Raw genomic sequence first — 25037 nt, forward strand, 5'->3', positions numbered from 1 at the left:
GAGAGGGAGAGAGAGTCACTCTTGTCTGTGGATCTGTTCAATTTCCACAGGAGTTAAAACAATTTAAACTGTTAGCAGGGCGAAACACTATTTTCAAGGTGACAGGGCCCGCTCTGTTTTTTAAAATAAATAAATGGATGCACAAATAAATAAATATCCTTTTCCACTCTGCAGACGAAGACACTCTTTCATCTTCAAGCAGGACTTGATGTGAAATCCCTCAGAAATTATTTGCAGCAAACATTGACTGGAGCGGGGAAGTGGGTAAGATATAATCCTCAACAAGCTCAACCAGCCTAACACTATAGAGCTGAGATATAACGATGCTGGATCACACAGCTCCACCAAAGCCACCGTGAGTCACACTGTGTCGCTGATGCATCAAAGAAAGACAACCTGTTTGAGAAGTCTCTCTACAAACAAATGGCGTATTTATTTATAGTTTTTCGCTTTAATTAATGTTGCACGGCATATTTTTATACGTACATATTTTTATTGAGCATGATAAAAATGTTTTGGGCTGGAAAGGAAAAAAAAAACATTGCTGATACTGTGCGTGTTTATCTGAGAAATTGATTCAGTGTCTAGCTTGATGTGTTTTCATCTGTTTATTTTGGGAGTATTTGCATACCATGCACTTGCTGGGTCAGAGTACGAGGCACATTGTCTACAATTTGAATATCTACCAACTGAGGGGGCGTATTCTAACTGAGCTTCTGGGACGTTGGCCAAGGGGGGAGGCATTGGTTTGGGAAGTGACCCAGGATGGTTGGCTCTGAAAATCAGTCAATGCTTCTTTTTCTTTTTTTTTTCTGTACCAATTCCAGGCCACAAAACAGTTTTGTGGCTAATATTTTTGCCAACTTTTATGGTCACTTAAAGTCTTTTCATAAAACTGATGTATTGACCAATTCAACTTTATTATATATACTGTGTGTGTTTGTGTGTACTTGTTTTTCTTTGTTGCTAGTTGCTAATCAATATAACACTAGTTTTATTGTACATTACGTTCGATTTACCTGTGTAAGCAAGATGCTGTCAAACAGTAGCTGTGTCTCGGCCTGATCCTTGGTGATGTCTGCGTTGGCGTTCATGCCAAAAATCTCCGGCGATGGGTTGAGCGGCAACGCCTTGGTGTACTCTATATAGCTGTTGTACTGCAGCAGAGACGCAGAAAACAGAGGGAGAGGAGAGAGGTAAACTAAAGGGACAATTTTTAACACGACGTCGGGAAACATCTCGAGTAATAACACTCACTGAAAAACAAGTCGGCTCCTTAGATTGCTGACATTTATTTTAATGACTATGTAAATGTGACTTCATGAATAAAAGATGTGGTTGGAGGGGGGCACAGTGCTGGAGAACAAAATGCCAAATAAAATGGTGCCCGCCATAGACTGCACTTGTGTTAACAAATATATCAACCCTCGCTGATGGTGGTTGCCTGCTGTGCCTTGTTCCACGCATTTTATCTCCTAATGACCTTTTAAAGGTAGCTCAACAACAGTGCTAAGGAACTAAGAGTCTTTAATGTGCTTAGTTTAAAAAACTAGCGAGTTTAAATTTCGTTGAGTTTACAAGGCAATGATAGTGGCAACAACTGATGGGAAATGTCTGCTCTGCCGCTCTAACTGAAAAACATCTACATGAGTGGGTGTGATGACATTATATAGGTAGTACTGTTGTGTTAATAAATACACAGCAGAACACACATGACAGGCCTTCATTTTGTATATGCTGAAAGCAACAAGGAGCCACTTAACAGTTAAATCTCACAAACTGGGTGAGTGACAAAAAGGTTTTCTAATAGAGCAAATTAAAATATCCTGGATAATAACATTGTATACAAAACATTAGCATTATTTTGTGTCACAGCCAAATCTAAACTAAATTTGGGATTTATTTTAATAAAACATCTTGATTGTAATATTTGTGTTCCCTTGTTTGCAGATTTTCTGTATTTCTTACATCTCCTTCAGCAGGTGCATAGTAGAGGCCACTGGGGTCAAATTTATAGTCAGGGTCCTCGATCATTTTTGAGGTGTAAAAGATAGAGAGGATTGTGCGCAGAGTTCTTCTGTCCCAGTCATCTGTTACCCGTCCACCATAGTTACACTCCCCGGTCATGTAACGTATGGCATCAAATGGCACTTCCTGTAAGAAGCAAGAAAAAACATTTTGCTAGTGGTCCTCTTTGTAAATTGTTAGTTATGTTGTGTACACTCAACCTCTGATACAGGAAACTAAACTGAAATTCAGTGTACGACCTCTGAGCAACACTTGGTTACAAGCTGAAAATGTCACTGTGTTCAAAAAAGATATCCTCAGTAGTTTATTTCGGCTGCTTTTTCTCAGCTAGAGCAAAGGAACTGCACATGGCGGAGGGTTGCGGTGCTATCTTTTTGAGGAAAAATGTCAAGAGGGTTTTTGAATATGGCTTATGAAAGTGAATACTTGAGCAGAGCAGAACCCACTTGTAAAAAACAGAACCTTTCTTACAGACCTGGTTGCTGAATACTGTATATACTTAGGAGTAGATCACAGATGTAAGTCTACATATGACTAGCTCTAGTTTTATTTTGTATCAGGAAGATAAACTCAATTTATATAGGTACTGTTTATATATGACAGAGGACGGATGTGTTAGTATGCACCAGTTTGTAATACTGTAATACAGTAACACATAATAAAATCATTCATGAAAGGAAATATCTTAAAACAAACAAACAAAAACACTACCTGGTACTGTTCCAGGAACATGTGTAGCTGCTGTACAGAGATCCGGAGGTCGGTCTCATTGAACTCATAAGGAATGTTCCAGCCTAAAGGTCCAAACTTTCTCCTCTCCTGGGCCAGGGCGTGGAAAAAACACAGGCCATACAGCAGCTTCTTGAACACAGCCTGAGAGATAGATAAGCAAAGATGAGGGTATGGTCTAAAATAAATGACTGCTGTTTGTTTGGTATTTCACCTGCTAAAAAAACACACCCACTAAAGCTAAAACACACCCACTCTTGCATGCACAGTAGATATGCACAGGAAGCCACCAAGACACACACACAGACATGTACACACACTGACCGGTTTGCTACAGCTGCCAAAAAATTCTGGGTCTGAAATGGGGTCCATTAAGAAGGAGCGTGCGATGTTGGCGCGAAGGCCCTTTGGAGCCTCGTTGGTCATCTTCACCCCATTCTGGAGCACGGCCACAGGGAAAGTAGGGGACGGGTAGCTGGTCAACCACAGTCTGAAGTCTGGGTGGGTGGTATCTGGGTTCAGTCCCTGCTCACGGCCACAATGTTCACAAATGAGTAAATACATCCACATTAAATGGAATAAATCAGCATTGTTTCATCAACCGAAGCTGTGTGTAGATGTGCGTGTTCTGACCTCGCAAACTCTCTCCAGTGTTGACATCCATGAAGTGGCCAAGTGGCAGTTCTGTAGGACTACCCAGGTGCCCTCTTTAATGCCTGTCTGAATCATACGCATGGCAATCGGACCCTGGCCTTGGCCCAGGGAGAGGGAGGTCAGCTTGTTACCAGTAAACCCCTGTGGGATAAGAACAGTGGTGCACACACACACACACACACACACACACACACACACACACACTCAGTTATGTACTGTAGCTGCTGTTTACCTTGGAAGGTGCCAAGAAATTTTCGGTGCTTTTAAGACCTATGTGGGAGCCTAGTAAATCAAGAGGATTCATTTCTCTTTTTTTTAGTTTGTACACACAGCAGCCTTCAAAGCTGCCAAATATTCCAGACGTCTCAGTACCTTTTCATCTCCAAACTTCAGCAAAGCAGCCATGGGGTCTGAGCCGGGGGAGAGGATGAAGATGAGGGGGGCACAGCAATGGCTGTCAACAAAGGCCTTACTTAGGTTGAAGGGTGGTGCTTCAATAAAAGGACGACCCAAACTGTCTGAAACGTATTCTTGTACCATGGGAATAACCTGGAAATTAATGAAACAAGTTGAGTATTTTTATTTTAAAAAAAGAACAAGAAAACAGACGTAATTCCTCACATAAGCTGACCTTATCTGGTCTGAGACAACGGATCACCAGCATTTTCTGAAACTTGCTCAGCTTCTCCTGCCACACGCCAGGGAAAGGAGTCTGATGGGGGCTCTGTAAATATTGACAACACGCTTTGGATTCAGACCGTACGTAAACAGAAATTTTCTTCAAACTCTACTCATTTTAATTTGGTTTGGAATGAAGGGATGAAAAAAGGAATGCCCTTTGTCAAGGTTACCTTAAAGAAACATGGTGCTAAATACATTTTTTGGAGAGGCGAGATTAAGCAATGTAATTAAGTTCAAACACAAACAAGCTGTGATATGAACGGGAATGAGGAGAGTTACGCCAGGAGAGACCCACACACGTATGAAAAAGGAAATGCTGAGGAAAGAGAAAGGCGGTGGAACAGAATGAAAAAGCTTTGGGTACTGGGTCACAGCAAAATGTTTGATAAATATGTGGGACAAGCGTACCAGAGGAAGTGAGCAATGTTAGCGGGAACTTTAAGAATTATTTCCCTCAGGCTATTTGCCAAGAGCCTTCTGGCTGTGTGTGTTGGCAGGTGCTTTGAGACGGATACACCTATTTAGGGTCTCCTGGGGATTTTCTGTGTGAACAGAGGTGTGTTAGCGTGTGTGAGTCTGAGTGCATGCGTGCTTGATTGAACAGCTGCTCTTGCATCAAGATTCAATAAATGTGAATTCTACAACTGGAACAAACTACATTTAATTAGACAGAAGTGTTGTGGCTGATTCCGTTGATTATAAATCAAAGATGGTGTGTGTGTGTGTGCGTGTGTGTGTGAGAGACAAGAGACAAGCATGCACGGAGCACACGCGTTTGTGATCACCCCACACTGATTAAACAGCTGTTCTTGTATCTAGATTGCATAGATGTGACTAGCACAACAGGGACTGAATAGATTTAATTAGATAAAACTTCAATTTTGGACTCTTTAGAATTCAAAGATGGAGTGTCTATGTGCATCATCTATACTTGACAGGCAAATTATTCTCCTCTCCCACTTTAATTTCTCTCTCCTTTGTCTCTGCTGCATTGCATTTAAACTAACAAAATGGTGTAATTTGATGTGAAAAAATAAAAATATAAAAATAAGGAGATGTCGCTAAAATTCCTTGTATTCACTGATTCAGGGAAAAAATGCAATTATGCAAATTCACACAAAAGACCAAGGAGGTAGCGTACTGTATTATCGATTAGAAAATACAGCAATCAGGCATAACTTTATGACCACTGACAGGAGAAATAAATAACATTGACCATCTTGTGACAATTCAATGTTCTGCTGGGAAACTTTTGGATGTGACATTCATGTGGATGTTACTTAGACATGTAGCACCCACCTAGACCAGACTAGACCCCCCCCACCCCATAACAATGACACTCCTTGATGGCAGCAGCCACCCCCAGCAGGATGCAGCCTGACAATTCACTAGATCTCAAACTGATCTGTGGGATAACCCCTCCCCTAAACACAATTCAATTCAATTCAGTTGGAACCATAGGACCCAAAGACGTCCACTAACAACATTCTGTTTCCAGACACCACAGGACACCCTAAGAAGTCCATTCTCTGATGAGTCACAACTGTTTTGGAGGCGCAAGGGAGAACTACACAATACTAGGAGGGTTATAATGTTATGACTAATTGGTGTATATGATGCACATTGGTGTATGGGGCTGTGAAGGGGCTGTGGCATATTCAGTCACAACACTATTGGTGGAAGAAGGAGCTTTATCAGTATTCCAGGGTTCGACTGAGGAACCTGCTGAGCTAAAGCTAAAGCTAAAGCATGTGCAGAAGTTGGCCTGTGGGTCTTGTGCTAAATGCACTTCATCTCTGACTAAAATAGATTTTGCTGAGGTTTGCCTACACTACTATACCATATACCACTATATACTTATGTGACTTACGGCTTCAATAATAGTTCTATAAGTTTTCATACTTTTGTCTCTGACTAGTTCTGTTAAGCTTGTTTTATTTTGTATTATTATTATTTTTTTAATGAAAAATAAGTCGATGCAACTTACTGGGCTGTCATATACAGATTTCCATTCATTTCTGAGCTGAGTCAGGGCCTGACGCAGACCTTTGAAACTTTCCATCTCATCCACGCGGCATATCTCGTCCCAAGACTTCTTCGGGAGCCAGGTGCAGGGATTTGAGTGGGGGTTATCCAGGCCAACACCACCCGTTAGAAGGAAGCGCCACTCCCCCTCATCCACCTACAACATCAAGTGAAGTGTTTACCCAGTTGTGGAAAGACCAGAACTGATTAACTAGTTTGTGGATGAAAATATTGGCGATTGTCTCTGGGTGACATTTTTTATGCAAATGCAAGAAAAAAAGATACAAATAAACTAAAGCAATGATTAAGAGGACAGATTCAGCGTAATGAAACAAACCACTGTGTCTGATTAGCTAATCATTTACTAAGAAACCAAAAAACAATATTGGATGTGTTCTCTTCCATGGATTGTGTTTCAAAGCTGTGCAAGGGTGTGTGTTTTCCTACCTGCTTGTTGTGCATGAGCAGACTGACATTGAGGCAGAAGGAAAAGAGCAGCTTATCCTTCTCAAACAGCGAGCGACACACATTGACATAGAGTGTGTAGGTAAAGTGGTCTCTCAGGATCTGCAGTCTGAAGAAATACATAGAAATTTAATCATGTTGTTCAGTAGAGTATACATTCAAACTGAACTCACAAACTTAATCATGCACTATTATTGGATAGGAAACTTAAAGCAGTGGTTTGGTCACTTTAATAAGTGACTTGCAGGAATTAGTATTGTGCTCGTCAGGTCTGCTTACCTCTGATCCAAATCCTCACTCTTGTCTGAGCTGTCAATGGAGCTGATGAAGAGGTTAATAAACCAGGTGAGGGAGTATTGGTACATAGGTTCGATGTTAGCCAAGTCAGCAATGGTGAAGAACAAGATGGCAGAATGCCTGGCAATGGGTGTGTAGCCCATGCGGGTTTCATCAATCTTCTGCTCTGTCACCTCAGCTACAGCCTGCTTCTCTGTGATTTCATTGGCCAGCACCTTGGAGCAGGAGAGGATCTTGACGGCCGTCTCATCCTCCAGAATGTTGCCCTCAGAGGAAGAAAGCACCTCTAAGATTTTGTCCTCAATCTCCTTCAGTTGTCTGACAAAAATGCAAACCCAATTAGAAACGTCTACATATTTCACATTTTATTTAACTGGATGAAATACTCTGACTTGAGTATTGATTGTGTTACCGTACCTTTTGTTGTCTGCACCTTGTAGGATGAGAGCTTGTTTCTCTTCTTCCAGATCAGGCCTCTCCCGAGCCACCACGATGCCCAGCAGCTGATCTTGGATGCCCTCTGGGGTTATCATGAAATTTAGCAGTGTCACCTACACAACAGAGAACATACTCACAGAGATACAGAATACAAACATACAATAAGCATGTATGTGTGTGTACGTGTCCGGGGTTGTCTTGGGCCACCTTTGCTCTCAGTCATTAAAACAAAGTACTTTATAGTGCAGAATTAATCACTTTGGCTTCAGTGCTGTTCTACTCACTAACCTCCTTGCCAGTCAATTACAGTAACCACTCTAGTCTTGGCAAAGTACAGGTAGGATGCATTTACTTTTTTTTCTTTTCAGTAAAAAGGTGTTGCTGCTCAGAGTGTAGGAGTGTCTTTTACCACAGCTGCAGTCATCCTGCTTTGCACTTACCCAGAGGTTAAAAGCCTATATCTGCTATCTACTCTCCGCCCTAATAAACGAGTGCACTTCTCTGGGGTCTAATTCCATTTCTATTGATGCTGTGGACCCACTCAGCTGGTGGTAAAGACTCGGAGCCTATATAAATCTCCAGTTTGTCCTTATCACACATACACCCTCCTTCTGTGCTTCCCTTAGTCCCTTGAGTTCCTTAACGGTTGGTTTTCAAGCTGCTCACCCTCTTGTACTTGGAACTATTGCATTTCAAATAGGGTTTAATGGGAATAATGGAAGCATCATAGTGTAATGTACTGTAGGCAAAAAAAGACTTAGGCAAAAATGAAGAAGAAGAATTGAGCCAGTTGTGAAAAATGAGTTGAATCAATCTAATAGCTGCCCATAAAGAGCCGAGCCCCTGCAAATAGATGCTTGAAATGTGATCTTCAGTAATGCTTTCCAACCCCTTGCCTCTCTGTAATGCAATTTCCTTTAATGCTCCTTTTCTTGGAATCTTTTTTTTCTTATTTTTTGGCGGTTGGGAAGGGGTTCCTTGGGAAGATGATATCCACGGACAAAGATTCATTGTGTTGAGGTAAAAAAAAAAAGGGCAGTCATTTAAAAGGTATCATGCAATATTAAATAAAGGCAAAGCAGGGCTTATGTGTCATCAGGAAAAACAGACTGCAAACAAATTGCTATCATATCAGAAAATCTAATCGTGAATTCTAAGCAGTGAAGTCTTGCCTGTAACAATGTACAACTTACATAGTGCAAAGGGAAAATACATTGCTCCACATTAGTTTACAGTTAATGATAAAATTCTAGATGGCACAGCAATCGTTTTTCACTAAAATTAACTTTAAATACAAAAAAATGCAGATGTCTGTGTTGGTTCTTGCAAGTACTTATATTTGATTATATTATTATGTCGGCAGAATTTCTGTTGTAGAAGAGAGATCTATGACTGCGGCAGGATTGAAGGTTACTGGCACCATCTGCGTGGAAGAGGTTTGTAGAAAAGCTATGGAAAAACCCACAAGGCTCATTACATGGATGCAACACTGACACCTGCCGCAAACGACGCTGGTGTATGGTTATTGTGGGGATTTGCTATGCTATGCTTCATGACTATTCCCTGTCAAAAGGTGTGTGAGTGCCTATCTATTAGAGTGTGTGTGCATGTAGTGTGGGTGTGAATAAGACTTGCAGCAGTGGGACTAACCAGACACAGGCGTATTTAGAATGACTATAACAAAGCTAATTTACAGTGGCTTGGCACTGATGTGCATTCAGAGTTGGCAAAGTTGTCTGATCCCTTTTATCAAAAGGTATCAAGCTGAAAAAGTGAAATTGGAGATGGGCTCTCATAGCAAGTACTCACAGTACTGAAACTGTTTTAATTAAAAATGTTTTCTTGTCCAAAGTAGACTACCAGTCAAAAGTTTGGACAAACTTTCTCACTGAATTGAATGAGATGGTGTGTCCAGACCTTTGACTGGTGCTTATGTATGTTGTTAAATTCATTTTCAAATGTTGTCACTTCATTGATTATTCATAGTTATTGTTTATGTATGATAATCAGTCTATTTCCATGTCAATAATAACATTTTTTGTACTATATATACTTAAAGTAAAATGGTAACGGTACAGCTTCTAAAGTACCTTGACAGAGGTCTCAGGCAGGTAGTGAGGGTTGCGTAGCTTTGTAGTGATGTAGAAACGGAAATCTGGAGCATATTCAATAGTAGAATCTCCCAGACGGATACACATGGCACCACCCTGTTTAAAGGTCTGTCTCAGCAGAAGAGGCTCGAGAATGGGGTCCAGCTCCTCTCCAACATTCTCCAGGAGTACTGAAAGAAAATGAACTCATAATTAATATTGTAATCATTGATTTTGTTTTCATACGTACAGTTTTCAAAACAATGTCATTCAGGAGCAGACCAGTTTTATACTGTTACCTCATCAGCCGAGCCATTGCACAACTCCAGATATCTCTGTGTTGTGCAGTCAGACTGCGAGCCAGGACAAAGTGGTATTCCCAGAAAACCTTGATCATGTCATTGCATTGGTTTCCAAACCGTTTTAGAGCACCAGTTTGGCAGATCAGTCTAGAGACCAGGGTTAATAAAGAGCAAATATGTTTCTACTCTGCTGAATTCTCGGCTCTGGAAAACTTCCAGATAGCATTAGATTAGCGAATATATCTGTGTATAAATTGGACTTTAAAATATTATAGACTTTAAATTTAAATGCATAATGTTTTTTTAACCGGCTATTATTAGAATTTAACTGTTGTTATATTTGATTTCATCTCTGATTTGACCACTATGGAAATGATGTGTTTTTGTGATTTGAACATAATATACATCATGGTATTAAATCTTGACACTTTACTTCCTTCATGCAGGATTTATTTAATGCAGGCTTCCTGCTTTATGCCAGAGTGCTGGTGCCATCGTTCCGGCTCTGCCAGCAGTTTAAAACGTGTTTGAAAAAGCTGGAGCTGTAGTCAAACCCTCCTAACTATAAATAAACGACAGTATGATATTGCTACAGCAGCTATATATTATAAGCTACACAATGAATTAATGTTAACCCCCACCCTATTGAATAATCAATAATAAACTTCCCCTGCGGACTAAGAAACTTTGTGGACAGATAAATTCACATGTAGTTTCAAGAAATCAGTGAAGCTTGTAAAACATTACCATTAGCAAATGCCTTAATCCCACAACATCATTTGTAATGCGATTTCACATTAAATATGATAATGTTATTTTCCTGTTAAGAACATTAGCATTATATAATTGAGATTATGCCTTCACAAGGTAATATTTTAATGTTTTTTTCCCCCTTTTCCTCCTAGATATGTTGATGATATAGCTGATGATGCTTATCAATCATTTCTTAAGATTCTTTCTTAAGAGCTCAGGAGTACCATTCTGCCCCTGCAGACTATCAGTGATGCTAATATTTCAGCGGATTAAACAATACTTTACATTATTTAATACACAAAAAATATGTCTAGTCCGAGAGTTTTGTTGTGGAAAGTCCTATGAGCATGCTAAATGTAAGAGTGGTACTACATCTTCTGGATTGTGGAATGCAGTAGAAACAGCAAGAATTGTAAAGTAAGAAACTGTAAAGTAAGAAAGCAGGCTATGAAACTCTACCCTCGGGGGACTATTTTGCACCCTACGAGGATAAGCCACTCTCTGAACTGTTAGTCTGCCAGTAAGCAAAAACCCAATGGCTGGCTGGGTTGGATCATTATTTAGATGTCTTTTTAATGGCAGTATAGCTGTCTCTGTTTCTAATTCTAATTCCTTCCTCGATGTTTTCTCTTATGTCCCCAACTTCTATGAGAAGACAAAAGTATTTTGAGCTTCTTTTTATGTAGTTTGGTTTTGAGCTGACAGGGTGTATACTGAAAGCTAGTGGAGCAGAATGTCACATCCACATAGAATATGCACTAGGGATTGAACCCTGTTCCACTTCAAAGCTACAGGCTAAATAAAAAACAAAAGACAAAGAGACAATAAAAACCTGACCCTAATACAGGACAGAGAAAATATAAGTGCAGACAATATAACTGATTTCTCCTGAGCTTTTGTATGGTTTACAATAGTTTTAAATACTAATTGTACAATAGCCACATATAAAGGGTTACACAAATGCCTCAATCAGCATTATTGCTCATTTCAAGTCTCTCCACTGCAAAATAGAGAACAAAGGAGCAATCTTTATGCAGGAACTATTAGGTTTTGTGGTAAAGACTGACCTCAACAGGTGGGGAAAGGAACAGCACCAATATGGGTGAGGCACAGCAGAAACAAGAACACAGTGCTTACCTGGGGTACCAAACTGGATGCAGTTCTCCAGAGTGCGTACAAAGTCACCATCGCTCAATTTAATAATGTGAAGCCTATTGGGTTTCTCCATGTTTTTCACCCACTTGTTGGCCTGGCCTTGGGGATCGATCATCAGAGGCCACCGCCTGGCGTTGCTGCGCACACAGAGCGGTGAGTGATCAAATGGTGCTGCATTGTCGGAATAAAAGATCTTGTTACTGTTAACTGTGAGACATCATAACAGCATGGGGGATATTGGAGGACTAGAACTAAGATGTAGAGAGCAGCTTAGGGGTGAACATTCACTCTGAGCACAGTTAGACAGCTCACAGTTGGAGAGCACACCAGGACCCATGGTATTGTGATTAAAAAACAATGTTGCATCTTCATTTACACAAACAAGCAGATGCTTTGTCTTGTTACTTTTTCTTTAGAGAACTTTAAGGTTGAACTAGGCATATTTAGTTGTAGCTGTTTTAATTAGGGGTCGGTAATTATTCTTTGTTAATCTCCTGTGATCTTGCTAAATAATTGGTCAAAATATGCAGCTGCACTGCATTTAAACAATGTAACACATTCCTTATGCACGCTGAGTGTAATGAATATATAAAGACCATCCTGCAGGTTCAATTAAAATACTCACGCACAGAGTAAGAAAATGCTCTTCACATTGAAGAAAATAAAAATGTTCTTTTTTCTTTCTTTCGAAGAAACAATTTGCAGCTGTTTGACACCTCCAAAGTGCTTCCGTGCAACTGTTAGTTTTCTGTTTCCGTAGAGGCCACTATGTGATTCTGATTTATGCCAACAATTCAGGTGCAAGTTCATTAACTCATCTATAATTACTGTGTTAAAGACAATATGATGATAAAAAATGAGATAACACTTGTGTCACTGTATGGTTTGCTTCAGTACTCACGAGATGATGATACCGTTGTCGATGGAGAAACTATCTGAAGGTAACCCGGCAATGGTCCATGCGCGAATCTTTACTGGGTCGCCCAGCGTGTTCATGAGAGACAAGTTGGATGAACACGGGATTTCTCTGCTCTTACAAAGATTAATCCACTCCTCTGTCTGATCCTGGTGAGAAGAACATGACTGGTAATAATTTCATTTCCATTCCTTACAAGGACAGAAACTAACACATCCACTAATCCACACAAAAAAGGATATATTAATATGTTAATGGACATTTCAGGTGTATACAAAAATATAGACTTGCACAAAAGTAAACGAAACACAAGTAACATATGTGCACAGTGCCAAGAAAAATTATCATCATATTATGGACAATTAAAACTAACTAATTCTCCTTTGACAGAGGCCTTGCATGTAGACAGGTCAAAGAGAGGACCTTTGTCTGTTGTCTTGGAGACATGAGCCTCAGAAAGGAGGGCTGGAAAAAGTGCTGGGGTTTGACCATGAGCTCAACACAAACAAAGCTTCAGTTAAGTGTCAATTAATTCCATGTGTATTTAGGACCTGCTCCCTCAGGTATCTGTACCTGTCTGTAGCTGGAGGTGAAGGCGCCCAGGTAAGCCACTATGGCTGCTGAGATAATGATATCCCCAGTCAGGTTATTGTAGAGTGTTCCGAGATCGGAGGCCATTTCACTCCAGCGTGTCTTTTCCCCACCCAAGCCTCCGATCAGCTGCTCAGCGCGCTCCAGCTTCTTACTGCACATATCCACCTGGAGGGCATCACCAGAAGAGGAAAGAAAAAAATTGCTATATTGTGGTTTCCTCAGGACAAAGAGCTGTCATACAGTAATGGTGTCTGCCTGTTTTATTTTTCCTGATTGACTACTGTAGTTATCCACTTCTCCATCTCCACATTTACCTAACTACAGCACACATCTGGCTAGTAAACATGGGCTGCAAAAACCTTCCTGTGGTCAAATATGTGCAGGAAAAATTTATCTTCTCAAGTAATGACATCTGTTAAAATTGAAATGCCTCCCCTCATACACACAGGTATAAAATATAATTGGCAACCTGATTCTCCAGGTCAGCTTTCTTGTTTTTATTAGCATCCAGAGTCTCCTGAAGCTTTGCTAGCTTATCTTGGACTTCTTTGAGGGCGGCCTGCTTCTTCTGCAAGCTCTCCATGGCCACCTTCAGCTCTCCTTCAGCCTGAGCCAGCTTCTCCTTTTTTGGAGCCACCACCTTGGCCACTCTGAAAGTCACATGAAGCATATAATACCATGAGTCTACAATTACAACATAAGTCATATCTCAGTGCAGATTCTTGGATAGGTTGGATTAACCAAATTTGTACGAACCAACGGTCAACAATCACTAGGATAATGGTAAATCGTCTTGTATTTATGTAGCACTTTTCTACCTATTGGTGCTCAAAGCACTTTACAGTCACAATGACACATACACCCATTTGCTCACATTCACACACCAGGAGGAGGGAGGAAATAAAATAACACATAAAAATAATTAAATTCTATGCAGTATGTGCACAGTAGTAGTAGCAGCAGGTGTCAACAAATCTTTTTTTCACAGACAGAATATTGTAACTTCCTCATTGCTGCATTATTGCAGATGATACAAATGATCTAATGTGATTTTAGTACAAGGCTTATAGAAACTAACCATGTATGGAAATGCTTGATTTGTCTGGGTATTGTTTTAAGTGTTGGGAAACTGTACGCTCTTTTGTGAGCAAAAATTAAAGTAACTCCTAGAAATATGCATGGCCTTTAAAATAAAGATACAAACATTTCTCTTTAAAATATTCGTGCCTCGCATTTGGCCTATTAGATGAATCACATGCACAGGAATTATTATTCCTTTGAAGAGAATGAAGCTTCATGTTAATCACAAAGACAAAAGGAAAACTCAGCATCAAAAACACAAGAGGGCAACTTACCTACTGAAATGACTTACTTGTCATATTTTTCCATGGCACAAACCCACTTACACATGCCCTCTGCTGCAGTGGATGCAGTTCTAATCTTCTCAGGTACAAAGTCTGGATTGGTGATGTACTTATTGCGGATGACGGCGATAAGATTTGGTGGGATGTTGTCTTTATCATACTCGTGGAGGCTCTGGAGAAATCTCAAGTCTCCCAGAAGCTTCTTGGCTGGTCCCCAATAGTCTTCCACTTTTTTACCAGAGCCAGAGGGATCCGGCACACGATCTGGCTTGAGGCCTTTGAGAATGCAAATTGCCTCCATAACCAGCTTGACAGCTGTAGGTGGGCTTTTCATGGACTTCACCACTGTGATATCCTGTATACAGAAAAACTATTTACTCTTCTAAACCAGTACGTCTGGCCTTTGAAACTGATCAAAGGACCACTGACTCACATTAAGCCCAAAGCATATGAGTGATTTTACCTGAGTGGTCAGAGTATTCAGTGCAGCTAGGGCTGAGTCCAGGATTGGCATGGCTTCAGCCAATTCAGCATCGCACTCGTCTTTGATGGCCTTGGCACCCATGGCCTGTTCATTAGCTATGGCTTCATCCACTTTCACCACCTTCTCTGTCTCAGCCACCTCCACAGATTCATGTTCAATCACCACCATCATCTCATCTACTTCTTTGCTAGCAACAAGCAGCTGTGGTTGTAGAGCCTCTAGCTCAACTTGCATAGTAGCCACTTGGTCTGCTGCTGACTCCAGCTTTTCAAGACCAACCTCATAGCGGCGTTTCAGCTTCATCACCTCACTGGCCAAAGGACGGAGAGATATAAGCAAAATATTAACATATAGAAACTGAAGTTGGATGTTTGTGGTCCTTGAATTGCAACGGCCCGATCAATACTTACATGGCTCAAATCTAATTTCAATATTTTAAAACTACAGACAACTTCTTATAAAATCTGAAATTAACATAAATATAAAATAACCATTACAATTCATTGTGGACACATACACTATATATTGATCTTACGCTCTTTTTGTCTTCAGCAGTGCTTTGAAGGTGGAAATTAGCTCCAGGTATGAGGTTGGTGTGACATAATTGTGGCGCTGAAGCTCATTCAAAAATCGGACTGACAGATCAATGGTTGAGGTGTGGAAGCTCTTGCACATATTGATGCAGCCTTCTCGGGCCTCATCAGTCATCTCAACGTCCTCCAGGAAGCGGCAGGCCACAGCCTGCAGGGCGTCCTCCGGCCAGGTCTAACAAGGAAGGAAATATGCTGTCTGTATCTACAGTGTCTTTTATTCTCTGTCATGATGCACTAGTGATGTGATTGTTACTAATGAATGTTGTCAGCATACACTATTTAATTTCTCTGTTTAACTGTAAATAACTAGAGAGACTCTTAGGTTGGACAAACAACACACCAGAACATTCATAATATGCTGACACGCACCTGGAACCAGTCGATAGTGCAGCAGTTAATGAGGGCGGGAAAACGTCTTAAACGATCCCTAAATGCATCTCCAATGGGACTCATAGCCAACACCACATGCAGCTGTGTGCGACAGCGCTCTACAAACATGTTGAAAAGGGACAAGACGCTGCCGTCTGTCTGTTTGTCGCGGTCACGTTGCCGGTCCAGCACACGCATTCGCTCGCAGATTTCCTGCTTCTCGTCAACAGCAAACAAGTTAGGAACCTGGAGACAACCACATGATCATGTTACACTCTTTCTCTCTGTATTAATATTTAACCACATTCATTTCTCTAACCATGTATTCATCAACCACTGGGCCTCAATCTGTCAATCAATCTATTATAATTTCTAACCTCTCATCCGAGCCTTCATTTACTGTCCCATCTTCACAATACTTTTTATACAATACTAGTCAAAAGTTTGACTAATTTGACACTTTGTCATTAAATGGAATAAAAAGGCGTTTGTCTGGTAGTGCACATTATTTTGCATACGTCAACTGATTGTTCTATTCATGCATATTAAAACCTGATCCATAAATCATTCATCGATGTTCACTTCCATCCACTTTACCTCACCAGTGTTAAGCAGATTACCAATGTCCTCCAGGAATGACTCCATTTTGATCTGAGTGTCTGTAAAGAGGAACACGGCATGAGCTTCACCCTGCGTTGACTTCCTCATGATTAGCTTCAGGTCGTCACGCCATTCAGTGGTTCCATAGGTCTTGGAGATTTCCACCTGGAAAAGCTCTGCCTCAGCCATGTAGGCAGCCAGCCTGGTGAGAGACTGGCGGCCGCTCCCGCCCACACCCACCAGAAGGGCGTGGCCACTTGGCTGTTTGAGGATGCGGGAAATGCGGCATACGTGCTCGATGGCGAAACGGAAGAGCACCAGGTTCATAGCTGCTTTACTGATGGTGTTATACTCCTCCAGGTGTGACTCTACAACCTGACGGAGCTGATCTAGGTTGTGTACTTCACGGTAGCTGCGGTCCTCACCCTTGGGGTCGTGAAAGTCACAAAACATAAGGCTGCGCAAGTCGTCCTCAGTAACCGTTCCATCGTGGTCCTGGTCCAGATGCTGGAAGAGCTGATGGAAATTCTCCTGCATTTGTTTCTGAGTCACGACCTGTAAATGACTTACTAGCCAGGAGCGATCTGCGTCATGGACCAGACGATCATAGTATACTCGCAGGACCTGAGAATTAACAATGCAAAGAAGTCAGGAGTTAGGGATAAATGCGAGAAACACAAAGGGATAGATTTAGTTAAGGATACATGCAAGAAACAGATACAGTACAGAGAGCTCTTAACACATTCACAAGGTCGCAAAAAAATTACTTGTTTGTACAACAAGTGAGAAGAGGAAGTTACCTCATCTGAAACTGTAATGTGATGCACTTACACATTTTCAGGATTGTTCTGTTTTATTAGTTTAGCTGTACTGGTCTCAGGTAACTCAACAGTACCTCGTGTACCCAGAGCCGTTTGATGACAGATGGTTCATCTGCAGTCTCTGGCCGTGACAAGCAGATGCCCTGGATAACCCGGGAGACATCACGCAGATTGAACAAGTAATGGGACTTTGCCGGGGTCGGTAGCAGGTTCTTGGTGGCCTCTTGGTACACTGACATAGTGCTATTGACGACCTGAGAGGTCAAAGCTGCAAATGGCTTGGGGAAGGAAAACCTGTAGATAAAATGGTTGATTCACTGGTCAGAGACCATTCTGATTGCTTCATACAGTTTAGTTGAATGCACTGAGTCTATAATTCTTGTTTTACTAACTAAATATGTAAGAGAATATATTGACTATAGTACTGCATGATTAAGGATATTTTCTTTATCCTTATTGATATGTTGTCAAAATGACAACCAAACAAATCCAAAATGTCTAGCTTTTTAACATCCAGGTGGTATATCTGAATGCATATGCTCTGGGGTGGACTTGAAATCTGTCCAAAAGATTCCATTGCTTTAGGACCTGTGATCTCTGACATAAACAATCATGTAATACGAAAAGAGACGATGAAGAGCTTTTAATCCTGTTATTATTGAAACTGATGCATAGAATAATTTTATGAAAAGTGCCATTTATCCTCCTAACTCTTTCTACAATATTACCAACATTCCTGTTTGAGATGCTTTTCCTTTGTAATAGTTTACGGTTCATACTATCACTAAAGCAACTCAGTAGTTAATCTTACACAGAAGATTACTGAAAATCTGTAGCTCATAAAGAACATGCAGCACCTTGGAGCAGCTTATTGAATGTTATGTACAAGTTTGGTTATGTACACTTCTAAACTTATGCATATATTCTGTGCCACGAGTCAAATCACAGTAGATGCTATATGTTGGTTATACTGACCGTATGGTGAAATGCCAATCTATGATCCTTGAAAAGATTGTATACATCGTCTTCTCATCAAAATCATTAATGGTGATCATATTAAAGTGGCGCAGATACCGAGGAGTGACTGGGTTGCGACCTCCACCTAAAAAACAGAAAGAGCAAACAAGACAAATTTGAATATTGAATATTTAGATAAGACATTTGACAGAAAAGTTTTAACCAGTAATTCTGGTACTCCAGTTTAATGCCTTGTTATTTCATGGTGGTTAGTTTATTTTTACATGAGAGTATTCAAAGATGACCCAGCAGCCCAGGGCATATGTCAGAGGTAACCATGCTACACACTGCCCCATGTTCAAAGTAAATTCTAACAGATAACCTCATCATTTTAGTATTTTCCAGGCCTCAGTGTCACAGCACACAGGGACAGCGAAACCAATTGTGTCTCAGATGTGTCTTATCATCTTTTATAGCTCTTCATGTCTTGCAAGGCCACCTGAATCAATAAAGTTCATCCACTGAAGGTACCTTTTCTGTGCAATGCTTTCAGACAAGTGCTACTCTTAGATCTACTGTTGAGTTATGTTTGTGTTACTAATTTCCAAATGTCCAGTGGAAAATTGCACTAATCCAAGTAGGAGTCACATTTCTCATAGGCAAACAAGTAATACCATAAAAAAAGAAAGACAACTGTAAAGATGATGTCACAACCAGTTCCTTGCCATGATCTTCCCTGGATATGTATAATTACGTTAATAGAATCAGTAAAATCAAGCTCCTCTACTATTTTACTTGGTTTGGGGTCAGCGTTTGCCACAGCCATGCAAATCTTTGGAAAAGGTAAACAACTGTCTGACTTGGCACCGCCAGCAAATGTAGTTGTAGTGCGGCCACCTGAGAGTGGCACCCACCGTGTTTCTTTTGCAGATGTCGCTGCCAGCTGCCTCAGTGGACAGAGCTGCTTTCATGTTTACACTGGTAATTGTAGTGGAGGAATGTGGGGGAGTGCAGTTGTAAACACATTCTATTTGTAAAAACCTTAAGGCAGTAAGGAGCTCTACAAAACAGCAGGGAGTGGTTAGTGACACTGATTCAACAGCCCTTGTACTCAGTCTAAAAACGTTTTTGTTAACTAATCAAGAGTAGTAATGTCGATGTGTCATTGTCGTTTGTAACAGTAAAGTTTAGGGCACCACAAGTGCTACTCACCAGGTGGCCCCATAGCACACATGACCTGGATGTCCACCAAGTTGATCATAGAGCAGTCCTTCATGTCATACCAGTTCCAGTGGTCCAACCACTGGCGCAGCAGCTCCACGGGGGGCTGGGCGCCATAAACCTCCCTGGCTGGCATGTTCACATCATCCACAAACACCACCTGTTATGATGAAAATTAACATACTGGGAACAGGACCTCAGCCTGTATGCTGATGAAAACCTTGTTAAGCCGTCAAAAAGAAGGAGTGCACACTGACGAACAAGATGTTCAAACATAATATGATCATGATTAAGTGGCCGTACCATTTTCTTCCCCAGCGGAGGGCCAAACACGCCTTTGCGTCGCTTATCTAACTTGGACATGATAATGTTTTGTGTCTGGGCTGCTGTAGTCTGAGCTGAAAAGTTGATGAATAGTGGGCTGTACACATCCTTCTGCAGCTGATTCAACAGGAAGTCCTGGGCAAGAGGTGAATGAAATATGAACACAAATTATCACCGTATCTCAGAGTGTGGAGGTGCATTTTATGCGGTGTTCTAACAGCGTTAATATCTGCACATCTACAACACAACTATTCTTTATTGTCTCTCGTAGTTTTCTGGCAGTGTGACCATTATGCAGAGTCGCCTGGTGAGGTTGAGCTGGCTGTTCCTTGCTTTTGTCATTATTTGCTACGTTTCGGGCCGGGGCTCTGTCCTTGTTCTATTCAGACGTGCATGTATTTTCTCAGTTTGATCTATCAAGAAAAGTAGCATTACATAAAAAAGAATTCAATAGAAAGTTATAAGAAAAAAGGTAGGTCAGAGTTAATCAATGTGAACAAGTGTGAATAATAAATACCAAGGAGTTTTGTGGATTTTTGTCTATGAATAAGTGTAATTATGGTAATAAATTTGTTGGCAATTGCACATTCAACAAAAAGCACTCAATTGCTCATTAGGTTGGAAAGGTTTATAAGTATTCTCACCCTCTATCCTGATTTAGCATGATACCTTGTACAAGTAGAGTGCCCATAAAATGATAATTGACAAATTTATCCTCCCAAATGGTTGTGATAAGCTTTATAATCTAATTAAATGTGACATTCAGTATGTATTTCATTATATAATCACTCCATCTCAGTTAATCCCTGAAAATCACACTGAAAAGAAGCGGGAAATTACCTGCCCTCAGACATGGTCTGAAGTAATAATATGCAGCTAAAAATGGTAAAATCAATGAAATTATGATGATACATAAGAGTTTCCAAAGGGACATGACTAGAAGCTAAAACAGGCTTTTACAAAATGATACTGACTAATAGCCTATTTGGACAAATGGCTGTCTGTGTTTATTCTATTTTAGGAGACAGAGTAAAGAAGAGTATTTTTATTAGGATTTTATCTGTTATGGCCCACGTGGGTTCAGAGGACATGGCCGTGCTTCCCCCGTGCACATGCATGTACACACTCCTCACACATCATGTGTGTAATGAGCTGCATAATCAAAGGGGACTTGTGATGTGAATGATCACAGGATGTAGCCAAAGTGCATCATTATCCTCTTGTCTGAATTATAAGCCAGAAGTACAGCTTGGCTCTGTCACTCCAGGAAAATATGGGGTAGGTGAAGGAGCCTTATTTAATATTGCGTGCAGGCACCAGCACGGGCACCATGCTATTCATGTTCACACGGTTTGTGTGTTAGTCTTTATTATTTTGGCTCGATTTGGGGCTGTAGTCGTTTGGTGGCATTATGGGACAGAGCCTCCACCACAAAGACAGGCAGGAAGTGGGTAGCGAGGCAGGCTTCCCGATGAGATGAACTCTATTCACCCCAGAGACTCAAGTTTGAGCACACTAATGGATGAACTAATGAAGCAAAGGAAGGAGGGGGATTAGTCCTTGATATAAATAGCCAGAGCTCTGCTGAAAGATACTCTGTATTCTTTGAAGGCGGTCATTTCACACCTGGTGTCTGCCTTCAAATGATTGGTGTGTTCAGAGCACTACTCTGGGCTGGAATTACGCTTCTTAGAAATGAATTCTCACTGCTCTTGGAAGTGATGTTATCAGTAGCAAAGGTATGTTTTTCTGCATACAGTAATAATTTCTGCTAATACAAACAGATTCATATTGCGTAAGACAGCCTGGTAATTATATTTCTCTGTAAATGGAGCAAAAGAAAATAATTAGCTGTTGGTCGTTATTGGTAGCATGAGCAGTATTTGGCTGGTTGCAGCGCATTGATGATGCATTAATCGTAATTTTGTTTTCATGTTTTGCACATGTGGCGTTAGAGGAGGGAAAAAAGAAACAGAAAAGTGATCCCAGATGTAGTGAAGATGAGGACTGGTAGTTAGAAAATACAGATATAAACAAGGACTCCAGCCTTGCAGGTGCATGTCTTCTCTAGCTAGTCAAGGCAACACATGTGTCTGTGCAGACTCATAATTGAAAGGTAGTGAAGACTTTGAAGAAATGTAACAAGTGTCTTTCCACAGCATTATGATGCCATAGTTAAGCTAACATTTGACATTTTGGATATACTATGTGATTTCATAATTTTATCCTCCTAAGACATTTGTGTGAATTTTTGTCATATTTTATGGCAGGATTCTTTAGTTATGGCCAAATATTTGTTTTGTGAGATCCAATCGAATCGATTCATAGTCCAAGTAGACGACTGTGTGAAACATGAAGATGTTCCCCTCAAAATGTTCCTAAAATATTTTCAGAAGAATGGGCATATGGACAAGCCAAAGACATAATAATGTAACATCATATTAAAAAAGTTGTCTCTATTGTAACTACTCATTTGTCTTCTTATAATATAAATAACAAAATATTGTTTAGTTTTGTCAGACAATGTTTAAGTTAACTCCCAACCCAGTAAAATAAAGAAGCTAAATTGAACCTTTGTCGATATATTTTTTGAACATGCGACCAGTTGCACCTGCATAGTTTATAACTCACATTTCTTCAACATAATGTATCGCATATGTCCGAGGACTCACTGTGATGTAGACGCTCTTGCCGGTACCAGTGGGGCCGATGAAAATAGTGGGCTTCTGGTGAGTGACGAGGAGATCCATCAGTGCCATGTAACGCACTGTGTTCTCCGTGGGCACAATGATCTCATTGAACTGCCTGTCCTTTGTTATGGAGGGAGCAGTCTTTAACAAATCTGTCCAAAGCTCCCACCTGCCTGGGCCCTAAAGAGGATATGGAAAAAACAAAAAATGTAAATCGATTATAAATATTTTCATTTGGGATATGAAAGACATTGGGCAATATAGAACACACACAACAATTTGTCTATATATTGAGACAAATACCAGTTGTTTTAGTTTATGCTCTGAATTGATTCACTTCAGTAGCCTGCACCTAACATTAGTTGATGTGTGTGAGGTAGATGTCTCTAAGGCTAAATGAAGTGTCAACAACCTGTTAGCCTTTTGTACTTGAGACAAACCTATAGTCATTACAGACCTCTTGGTTAAATCCATACCACTTGTCCTCCTCTAATTAGGTTCTAAGAACAAGGAGAATATCTAAAATTGCAAAACAAAGACTACTTAGACATGACCCATGCCAATATAAATGTTTCTTTTTAGGATTCCCTAAACTATTAATGGATGCTATATAATAAAGAGATAATTAATATGTCATTAAAAGGTTAAAACATTCTGCATGAGCAACATTTTTTCACTCTAGATATGAATTCATATATATATATATATATATATTTTACTATGAATGGAAGCAAATTCAACGCAGATGGATCCTTGTGACAAAGACTAAAGTGTGACATAAAGGTCACAACTATCTTTCCTAACCATCTGAGGAGAAGCAATGCTTAATACTTCTATGTCTGTCAGTCATGTCCACAGGGGCTCAGTGTTCAGGGGCTCTTTTTGTGTCTGTTGTCAGTTATTGTGGTAATGATGGAATAAAACTATGCACCATAATCATTTGTATTCGTCACCATAATAGAGAGAGAGTTTTTGTCTTTAGCCGCAACACAATAATTAAACCACAAGTTTAATTGTACATGTGAAGCAGACTAACCTCTTTAATGAAGCGATACTGGTAGACTGTTCCCTCAGCGGGCACGGGTACTGTGAGCTGTTTAGGTGGAGCCTCAACACTGGCCAGAATGCCATGTTGGGCCTTGGTCTCCTCACTTAAGGGGCCAGTCAGTATCTCTCTGACCACTGCATCAAACTTGATCCGGCCCAAATCATCACAGCTGGCACCCACTGACCACACCAGGCAGAACACAAAGATGCCCTTTGAAAAAGAAAACATCAACTGTCACTGCTAGACATGTTTGTGGGTTGTCACTTCGTGTGTATGAGTCTTAATGAAAAGACTTATTATAGTCATAGATTGCTGGTATTACCACAATAATGTTCCTGTCTCCCTGTTTTACAGGGAAGTGAATGTGCATCTCCAAATAAAAAACAAAAGCCCAGCACTTAAGAAAATATACTTTTTTTTTTTTTTTTTTTTTTTTTACTTTATTGTGGAAGGAATATTTACTCTTCAGATAAATGGAATAACTACAAATTGTACCTTATGGACTTATTAGTCTGATAAAGTATTTACTTTATCTTATAAAGAATTTATATATAATTCTTATTACTCTCTTTATATATATTCCTTATATAAAGAATAAACACCAAATCGAACCCATTCGATTGGGTGTTTAATATCTTAAGATATTAAACACCCAATCAAATGGGTAAATACTGTATTACCCTATAACAAAGACAAAACTTATGTGTGCATACAAAATCTGCAGTCAAATATCTCTATCTATGGGAAAGGTTTGCAATTACTCAGCTGTTTTAAATGTACAGCAACCAGATAAATGCATCAACCAGTGTACAGATTTCTTTACAAGACCAAACAGAATCCACAGAGAAGAGATGTCTTTGTTAGAAAAAAAAAACAGCAGGGATACTGTAGGAATTGGAAATGAGGCTTAGCAGCCTCATGATAGCTCCTGCTGTTAAAAAGCTGATTAATTCAACACTTTGATAATGACTGTCTGAGAAACATGGGAGAGAGGGTTGAAAGGCATTCATCAGTGCAGTATGCCACAGGGGGATAATAGCAGTCCTTTCAAAAGACATGATTCAGAGGCAAAAAAAATCAATTGGAACTCATACAGGGGGCACAAGAAAAGGCTCATCTGCTAAAACGTTCCCATGCTTTGTGGAGGCGGACCTGATTAGTACAGTACATTTAAAACGGAATATGAATGCTCTTTTGTTCATACTGTATCCGTGTTGTTTAGTAAAAAAATGTTTTTGAATGCACAAAGACCACTGCAATTGGTTGGTAAAATGGATAATATTCTTTTTATCCCTGCAACTAACAAAAGTTGAATATAAGTAAAGAAAATCAAACTGCAGATAACTAAAAAGAAAGTTTTCACATTTCAGTACCTGAGACAAGTTTCAATTATTACGTCAATTTTAGTCATTGTTTTGAGGTCGTTGAGCATTTCTTTC

The 25037-nt window shown here is 40.2% G+C and overlaps 1 protein-coding gene across 2 annotated transcripts in view; it reads right to left on the reverse strand.

The window, feature by feature from the left end:
• Nucleotides 1-25037, reverse strand: part of dnah7 (dynein, axonemal, heavy chain 7) — a 61050-nt gene that overhangs the window by 8082 nt on the left and 27931 nt on the right. For both annotated transcript variants that reach the window (XM_047600372.1, XM_047600371.1), the window contains exons 35-61: nucleotides 23587-23808; nucleotides 22533-22730; nucleotides 19840-19995; nucleotides 19528-19696; nucleotides 18334-18460; nucleotides 17433-17652; nucleotides 16535-17161; nucleotides 15938-16183; nucleotides 15511-15740; nucleotides 14955-15285; nucleotides 14500-14846; nucleotides 13597-13777; nucleotides 13107-13292; nucleotides 12519-12682; nucleotides 11600-11754; nucleotides 9408-9598; nucleotides 7297-7430; nucleotides 6862-7197; nucleotides 6565-6691; nucleotides 6080-6274; nucleotides 4043-4135; nucleotides 3784-3960; nucleotides 3391-3552; nucleotides 3082-3282; nucleotides 2740-2901; nucleotides 1969-2154; nucleotides 1020-1157 (exon numbers count right to left, since the gene is read on the reverse strand). In XM_047600372.1, coding sequence (XP_047456328.1) covers nucleotides 1020-1157; nucleotides 1969-2154; nucleotides 2740-2901; nucleotides 3082-3282; nucleotides 3391-3552; nucleotides 3784-3960; nucleotides 4043-4135; nucleotides 6080-6274; nucleotides 6565-6691; nucleotides 6862-7197; nucleotides 7297-7430; nucleotides 9408-9598; nucleotides 11600-11754; nucleotides 12519-12682; nucleotides 13107-13292; nucleotides 13597-13777; nucleotides 14500-14846; nucleotides 14955-15285; nucleotides 15511-15740; nucleotides 15938-16183; nucleotides 16535-17161; nucleotides 17433-17652; nucleotides 18334-18460; nucleotides 19528-19696; nucleotides 19840-19995; nucleotides 22533-22730; nucleotides 23587-23808 — 5661 coding nt within the window. The remainder of the gene's footprint in view (nucleotides 1-1019; nucleotides 1158-1968; nucleotides 2155-2739; nucleotides 2902-3081; nucleotides 3283-3390; nucleotides 3553-3783; nucleotides 3961-4042; nucleotides 4136-6079; nucleotides 6275-6564; nucleotides 6692-6861; nucleotides 7198-7296; nucleotides 7431-9407; nucleotides 9599-11599; nucleotides 11755-12518; nucleotides 12683-13106; nucleotides 13293-13596; nucleotides 13778-14499; nucleotides 14847-14954; nucleotides 15286-15510; nucleotides 15741-15937; nucleotides 16184-16534; nucleotides 17162-17432; nucleotides 17653-18333; nucleotides 18461-19527; nucleotides 19697-19839; nucleotides 19996-22532; nucleotides 22731-23586; nucleotides 23809-25037) is intronic.

The sequence above is a fragment of the Mugil cephalus genome, chromosome 12 (assembly GCF_022458985.1).
Source record: "Mugil cephalus isolate CIBA_MC_2020 chromosome 12, CIBA_Mcephalus_1.1, whole genome shotgun sequence".
Taxonomy (NCBI): Eukaryota; Metazoa; Chordata; class Actinopteri; order Mugiliformes; family Mugilidae; genus Mugil; species Mugil cephalus.